Source organism: Mandrillus leucophaeus, unplaced genomic scaffold, assembly GCF_000951045.1.
Source record: "Mandrillus leucophaeus isolate KB7577 unplaced genomic scaffold, Mleu.le_1.0 Scaffold64, whole genome shotgun sequence".
NCBI classification, from domain to species: domain Eukaryota; kingdom Metazoa; phylum Chordata; class Mammalia; order Primates; family Cercopithecidae; genus Mandrillus; species Mandrillus leucophaeus.
In genome coordinates, this window is record NW_012106919.1 from 4074001 (window position 1) to 4082340 (window position 8340).

Genomic DNA, 8340 nt, shown 5'->3' on the forward strand with positions numbered 1-8340 from the left:
TAAACTAAATCTTTTCTTCCCCCCACTAGGGACAGGGTCTCACTCTGTGGGCCAAACTGGAATGCAGTGGTGCCATTATAGCTTACTGCAGCCTCAAACTCCTGGGCTCAAGTGATCCTCCTGCCTCAGTTTCCTGAATAGCTAGGACTACAACAGGTGCGGGGCTAGCTAAGTTTTAAAACATTGTAGAGACAGGGTCTTGCTATGTTGCCCAGGCTGGTCTTGAATTCCTGGCCTCAAGTGTGGCCTCAAGTGATCCTCCCACCTTGGCCTCCCAAAGTGCTGGGATTACAGCGTGAGCCACCATGCGCAGTCACTAGTAGTTTTTAAGCCATGCTGCTCAGTCCTTGGAGTATAAAGGAGGCTTTTAGGAGAGGCTGAATGGCTGTGGTTCTGCTCCTCCTCCCTTGTCCCCCAACTTCAAGGAAGGAGGAGGAGGTAGGGTGAAGAACCGGTTGGGAAGAAGTGGGAGTTCCCAACAAGTTTCACACCAGATTAATTCCACATTCATCTCTTTCATTTCAGGCTTTCATTCAAGATTTAGTTTGAGGCTGGGCATGGTGGCTCACACTTGGAATCTCAGCACTTTCAGAGGCCAAGGTGGGAGGATCACTTCATTTGCCATGCTAGTTTCATTTTGGACTTTAATAGTAAATGTCAAACTCCTCAGCTTCACAGGCAAAACAAGCATACATTTAAAAGATCGCTTGATCTAACTTTCAACATGTCTTTACACTTTATACCATTGATTTACAAAAATATTCCTATCAGGAATGTTGGGTCTCAGTTGTAAATGTGAATTGATTTACAAGAAAATGTTTTCAAATAATGTGCAAGTTTTCTTTCAGACTGAATTATAATCCACACATTTCAAGCTCCTACAGAAAGTATCGATAGCGCCAATTGTATCATGTCCACAGCATCCATTCGGGAAGATTGCCTTTCCTAACCTGGGTATTTCAGGCTGCTGCAAATAAAGGAGCCTGCTAGCAGGCAACTGCTAGCTACAACCACATCCTCCCCTATCAGGCACGTAGCTGCCTCTATCTTTAGAAACATTTAATACAACTCTAAGACCCAATATTGCAGGTGCTACCCATTTTTACTTCATATGGCTTCTACAAGTTGATGGTAATCTGAATTTATACTAGGTAAGAGACTAAGTTCATTCCTCCCCTCCATTCCCCATTCCCACCCCTGCTCCCCACCAACATCAGTAGTTTATAATAGACTATTTTGGTGCAAGTGTGAAGTAAATCATGTGGTAGAATACAACTGCAAATAAGAATGGTCAACTCAACTCTTGGTTCATGAATCTGAACCCTCTTATATTCCTTTTGCAACTGGAAAGAATGTTTATCTCTATTTTGTATGTTCCTGAAGTTCCAGCTCTCTTTTATTAAGGTAAAGGGTCACATTTCACCGCCCAGTTACTTTTAAAAGTATTACAAAGCATACCCTTCCCACTTGGAAAGTGGACATTGATTCTCTCTGTGCTCTCATGGAGCTGGACATGCTCAGTTTTGCAAAATGATCACTAGCAAGGCCTCTTGGCCTCTTCTCATGTATTTATGGATATCAAATAACTCATGCAACTATGTTGGCCTTTCAGTGACCTTAAGTATTGCTTATGAGAACAGAAACCTTAATAGCACAGAGATGCACAGGACATTCCCTCATATTCCAAATAAGTAAGTTTCTTTAGGTACCTTCTCATTATTTCCGTAGCTTTATTTTGCTGAACGGAATAGCAGTTCTCACCAGAAAACATCCTTTCCTCTTTTCTGTTATTAGAGGGTCAAATATTGGAACAAAATTTTGTAAAATGTGTATGAAAAAGAAACAGAATTGTGGACTTTGTTTCTCTCTCAAACTATCACCTAGGCCTCTATATGATGTGATAGTTTGAAAGATACAAAGTCCATAATTCTTTCTTTTTCATATATATTTTACAATTATTTATACTCTTTCTAGTTGTCCTAGCTAGAAAAAATACTGTCATTTAAAATTGGTTTTCCCAAGCTTGCTTCAGCCACATGTTAATGACCTACCTTCCCTGCCTCCTTTTTAAGAAAAAAAAGTGAAGAAGAAAAATTGTGATAAGTCTTTCGTAAACCAAGGTCTCCAAAATTACAGTATTCCAGTGTTAGTTGAAAATGCCTAGATTTGATATTATTCTTTTTAAAATCTCCTTAAGGTTGAGAAATCTGATATATCCTAATTCAACTCTCCAATGTTGTAAGTGAAGAAACTGGGCCAGCGTAGTAAAATTATATTGGGCCTCAAGTTCTCCAGCCCCTGCATCAATGCTCCTCCACCTATACCAAGATTGCTAGATTGTGCAGTAATGCAAAAACGAGACAAAAGAGCTCCAATGGCATCTTAATGTATGCGAATTTGACAAATAGCTATGAATCATCCGCAGGGTAATACTTTAAAGCAGGCTTTGATATATTTTATATTATGATGAAACAAGGAACTCAGATATTCCAACACTTCCAAATGTCATATCCAAAAGTTTGAAATTAGTATTAGCGCTTTAGTGAATATAAGAATTACGACTAAGCCAAGAACTTCCAGTTTTTATTTTTTAAACATCATTTAACAAGAAAAACATTCAACCAAATTAAAAAGAATTAGGTTGGATTAATTTACAATAAAATAATCAACTTAAAATATCAGCCCTTCCATTTAGGGCCAAGGAGGCCAATAGTTCCTGTTTAAACAGCAGAATTGCACAATTATTTTTACCTATATTTGATGGCACAAAAAAATAGAAGTCTTACAACTTCCACGGACACCCTCCCCTCCCTCCAGAGTAGAGTTCATCATACAATTCCATCTTAGGTCAGTACTCAGGCTTTTAAAAATCATCTTACATTTTGAAATATAATACAACTACTCTGGTAACAAGAATACTTTTAAAACAATTCTTATAGAAAACAAATACCTTAGATAATTGTGTGGCACATTAGACTGCTCAAAGAAACAGCAAAGACGAAAAATAATGTACAAGAATTATAGTCCCTTGTTTATAGAAACCATCCAAATAAAATATTTTCCCTAATTTTCCTTGCTTCTTATAATTTATTAGCAGAGATGAATTACAAGAAGCAGAATGCACCATTTTTTGGTTCTTGGTTGTAGCTGCCAGCTTAGGAGTTCATGACTATAAATATAAAGCAAATATGATTATGCTCACAAGTTCTGGAATGGGAAAAAACTCCAGATATGTCTAAAGTGTTTCTCTATCCTTGCTTTCAAGTCATGACAAAAAAATTCACAGCAGTTTAAAGGATGGTGAAAGACTAAACATGGGCCCATTAAAATAGAGATTAACTTTACCTATTACACTCCTATAGTGAAAATTGTAGTAAGTATGATATTGTATAAGTAACGTTCTATAGTAAGCTGTTGGAGCAAACACAGTATTTAACAGGTTCATTTACAGACCAGGCATGGTAGCCTTTAGACAGAACATCTTATTTTCACACTCTTGAACATGTAACCTTTAAAAAAACCAAAAGGAATATGTAACTTATGACAGCTGGCCAGGCACTTAAATCTGGGGAAAGAGAAGGATTTTGAGGTAAACTAGAATTATTTTCAGCAATCACAAACATAGCCTAAAAACCACATTTTACATCACACTGAAGTTATTCAGCTTTTAACTATAGTTTGTCACTCCTTTGTGCCAAAATTCACACCTAGGTGTAACTTTTTTTTTTTTGGAGACAAGTCTCACTCTGTCACCCAGGCTGGAGTGTGGTGGCATGATCTCCGCTCACTGTAACCTCCACCTCCTGGGTTCAAGTGAGTCTCCTGCCTCAGCCTCTCAAGTAGCTGGGACTACAGGCATGGGCTACCATACCCGGCTAATTGTAACTTCTTAAGAAGCTATTCAAAGAACATACTCAAGTCTGAATTTTGGCCCCATTTAGAAACTTCTGTGCTTAGAACATACTTGAGAAAACTGTAAGTATATACATACAAGGACTATTGGCACAGGAGCCCAAGATGAGTATCTTTCTCCCTAATTTGACATCAAATTTAATAGATTTTTAAGAAAAAGAATCACACTGCCAGTCACAGACACTAAAAAAAAAAAAAAAAAAAAAAAAAAAAAAAAATAACTGAGGTGATAAGCCTCAGGAAAATTACAGAGTAACACCGCTCCAGAAGGAGCAGAAACAGAAAAGCAGAATTTCTGTTTACAAATGATGATAGTACTGTGAAAGCTCCCAGAATTAGCAGTAAGGAGCACAACTCTCCAGGTTCATTATACTCTGGGCACAGTGTATGTTTCTTCTTTTCTGAATTTCAAGGTAATATGACATTTGCTTAATAAATGAAAATTCCTAATATAGAAGATGTAGGACCTCAGTAAGTATTTAGTAAAGACAGGAACAAAGTGGCCATTTTGGAATTAGTCTTTTATCAAAAGTTATCCAAGTCTGTTTTTCATGAGAATTACCAGGGTATTATCTGCAAATGAAAATGCCAAGCCTCCAAAATCCTTGTAACTATCAATTAATTATATTTTCCATTCCTGTCTCAACAATTTCAACTTCCTGTTTTGAGCAAACTCATCAGCTTAATCAACATCTTGTTTTAAACCCTTCAAAGAACATTATGAGTAAAGAAAATTTAAAACATTTTTCAGCTGAGACATCCTCATTCTCAAATGAGAATATTGGCTTAATTTAGAGTTTCTACATGGTTAAAAGAAAAAAAAAGGTTTAAATACGTGATACCGAGTTTTCCAGTCATGGTAAAGGGTTTGTGCTAACTGATCTCTTCTTTCCTTGCAGGGCTAACTACAGGCACCCAGCAAAAGTACTAGTTGGAGTCAATGGTGCAATGAGCAAATGTAGAAGAATTTCTTTCTCTGTGATGCTAACTGGATTGTTCAAGTTTTGAAACTGTGACCCTGGTCCATTAGCACCATGCTTTACTCAACTGAAATAATCAAGCCCCTCCTGCTGTGGGGGAAGCTGTAGAAGATGGGGTGAGAAGGGGATTGAGGGCAATTATATACATCATTAAGATACCATGATATACAGTGAAAATGTAATTTGTTAATATACTATATTTGAGGTTTGAAAATCACTGATCACAGCTATTAAATAACAATGCACCAAAGTTTTACAATATTTGAACACCTGCAAATGTAGAGCTTTCTGGTATGACCCAAATTTGAATACAAATGGAAGTTCATTGAATAGTAGGTTTATCAGTAAGCTAGAGGAAACGAATTACATACATTGTATAGGTAGTAACCTATGAAAAAAGTGGAGATTAGGTAAAAATTAAGTGAAATTACTCATATGCTTTCAGTTTCATCTTTCTCCTGGGAAAGCCCCAAAACAGGCCTCTGGAAAACCAACTTCATACATGTACAAAATGGCATCTGCTCTCAAATAGATATAGCTTTCCCTCAATGGTTGATAAGTCACAGAAGTATCTCAGACATTCATTTCATGCATAAGGATTTTTGAGACATCTATTCCATTGAAATATTATAAAGGAAGTCTACAAACCACTTCTAGGAAAAAGGCACTTCACTGTGAAAGTTGGATTTAATTACGTCAAAGTAGTGAAGACTAGGATAGACTCAAAATTCAGTATTCATTTTTGTATTTATGAATCTAGAGCAGATGCCAGTTTAGAGAATACAGCCGAAAACATTATAAACAAACCAAACAGCAATAATAACTATATTCTTGGCAAAACAGTAATTTATGACATTTCTCCAAAAATTAGCATAGTTCTAAGTTCAACAGTAAAAAGAAAAAAAAAAATCACCAGCAGTTGCTACTTTAGAGCTCAAGACACTGTTTTCAACAGAATTTCACGTTTGCGGTTTGGTTCTCTGTTTCAGACATGAACTGCTTTTCAGATGAAAAACCTGGGGTGGCAGAGGTGTGTTTGTGCTGTGGAAGAACCCAGGGCAGAAAAATAACAGGGAGTAACAAGAGGTGCATTTCTCTGGTCAGACAGCCAAGTGAGGAGGTAGTTATTCTGAGAACTTCTCAAATAGAGAGTACTGTCCTAAACTACTGAGAGCTGGGGAAGTAGCAGGAGCTTCTCTGTGAGACTGAAGATAGCAACAGGAATACTTCTCCTCCAGGGAAGTCAGGACCAGGGTGTCAGTGCAGCTGAAATAAAAACAGAATTTGTATAAGTGACACATTCAGAGTATAAGAAAAACAAGTATATGAAATTAACAGGAATGAGAATACATTTCCAAACTTGTCCTACCTTGAAAGTGGCTCTTTTCTGATAGAACTTTAAAAGTATCTGTAAACAAAGAACACAAACCATGTCATTATTATCTAGTTTCAAAGTAGTGATCTTTCAAATTCCTGGTCATTGCCAGGAATAGGGTATGCCTACATTTCATAAATAATGTCTTATAATTTCTAATGTTAGCAAAAATATAAAGATACCTGTAGAATAATCAAATGTTTTAAATACTTTAGACCTCAGTACTTTCAGAAAGGATGCCATATGGAAAATATGCAGAAAAGAATAGGCAGAAGCTCAAATAACATATAGACGATAACACTAACACTCCTCCAAAAATTGACCAATACTAAATACTAAGATTTATAATTATGCCAAGAAACCATATGCTTACCTTGTTACATCACCACACATGGTAATCCCATACAACCCTGAGTCCCATCATCACTGCTGTTGAGTTTTTTCATTCGGTACTGGCGTATTTCTCTTACCAGTGTGTAAAAAGCATCTTCAACACCCTATAAAAGGAAAAAATGAAAAAAAACGAGAGAGCTAACTCAACGGACACAATCCAAATTGTAAGCTCTCTTGCACTTGTATCTCTTTATGTGGACATAAGATTCCAATTACATAATGAATAGCTGATAAAATAAAATATGATGATTTAAGGAAGAGAACACTAAATTTCACATTCCTATTGAATCACATGAACAGGCTGATAGAAAAATGGCACATTTTGCCAAATAAACATTCAGGCAAAGGAAAAGGGTAATGTGAGACATACAGAACAAAACTACATTAAACTAAAGACTCCATTCAGGAGACTTAAGCCCTAAACAGGGGCTGGTTTTGACAGAGAAATAACTAATGTTTATAAATATTTTTAGTCAAGGATCTTCAGAAGAAATATTTGTGGATGTTAATGCAGGAGTAAACATGCCATAATAGACTATTAATACATTCATTTTGGGTTTAAACAAGCGATAAAAAAAAGAACACTATTAAAAATGCCTAACAACAGGCCGGGCGTGGTGGCTCACGCCTGTAATCCCAGCACTTTGGGAGGTCCAGGTGGGAGGATCACTTGAGGCCAGGAGTTCGAGACCAGCCTGGGCAACATGGTAAAACCCCATCTCTACTAAAAGCACAAAAATTAGCCAGGCATGATGATGCGCCCGTAGTCCCAGCTACTTGGGAGGCTGAGGCAGAAGAATCACTTGAATCCAAGAGACGGAGGCTGCAGTGAGCTGAAATTGCACCACTGCACTCCAGCTTAGAAGACAGAGTGAGACTGTGCCTAAAAAAGAAGAAAAGAAAAAAATGCATAACAAAGAATATGAACATGGATCACATCTCTACCAGAGTTAATCAACTGATGTTCTCTCGCCTAGAGCAAACTGTTGCACAAACGCTGAAAGCTGTACCATACCTGTCTGGTCTTGGCTGAGGTTTCAATGAATGGAATCCCGTAACTCTTGGCCAGTTCGTGGGCTTGTTTTGTATCAACTGTCCTTGTTGGCAAATCACACTTGTTTCCCACTAGCACCATAGGTACATCATCCGAGTCTTTTACTCGCTTAATCTGCTCCCTAAAAACGGGAATATATTATCAGAATATAAGAAAAACAAGATTAGGCTGGGTGCAGTGGCTCATGCCTGTAATCTCAGCACTTTGGGAGGCTGAGGAGGGCAGATTGCTAGAACCCAGGAGTTCTGAGATTAGCCTGGGCAACATGGCAAAACCCGGTCTCTACAAAAAATATAAAAATTGGGCCAGGTGCAGTGGCTCACACCTGTAATCCCAGCACTTTGGCTGAGGTGGGCGGATCACAAGGTCAGGAGTTCAAGACCAATCTGGCCAATAGAGTGAAACCCCATCTCTACTAAAAATACAAAAATTAGCCAGGTGTGGTGGCAGGCACCTGTAGTCCCAGCTACTCGGGAAGCTGAGGCAGGAGACTCGCTTGAACCCGGAAGGCGAAGATTGCAGCGAGCCACGATCACGCCACTACACTCTAGCCTGGGCGACAGAGTGAGACTCCATCCCCACCTGTCAAAAAAAAAAAAAAAAAAGTATATATACACACACACACA

General features: G+C 37.9%; 1 protein-coding gene across 2 annotated transcripts in view; it reads right to left on the reverse strand.

Annotated features, from left to right (window-relative positions):
• Positions 1-2559: 2559 nt before the first annotated feature.
• NRAS (neuroblastoma RAS viral (v-ras) oncogene homolog) overlaps positions 2560-8340 on the reverse strand; it is a 12783-nt gene continuing 7002 nt past the window's right edge. For both annotated transcript variants that reach the window (XM_012000810.1, XM_012000809.1), the window contains exons 4-7: positions 7676-7835; positions 6641-6764; positions 6262-6300; positions 2560-6158 (exon numbers count right to left, since the gene is read on the reverse strand). In XM_012000810.1, the coding sequence (XP_011856200.1) occupies positions 6645-6764; positions 7676-7835 (280 nt within the window). In that variant the 3' untranslated portion in view covers positions 2560-6158; positions 6262-6300; positions 6641-6644. The remainder of the gene's footprint in view (positions 6159-6261; positions 6301-6640; positions 6765-7675; positions 7836-8340) is intronic.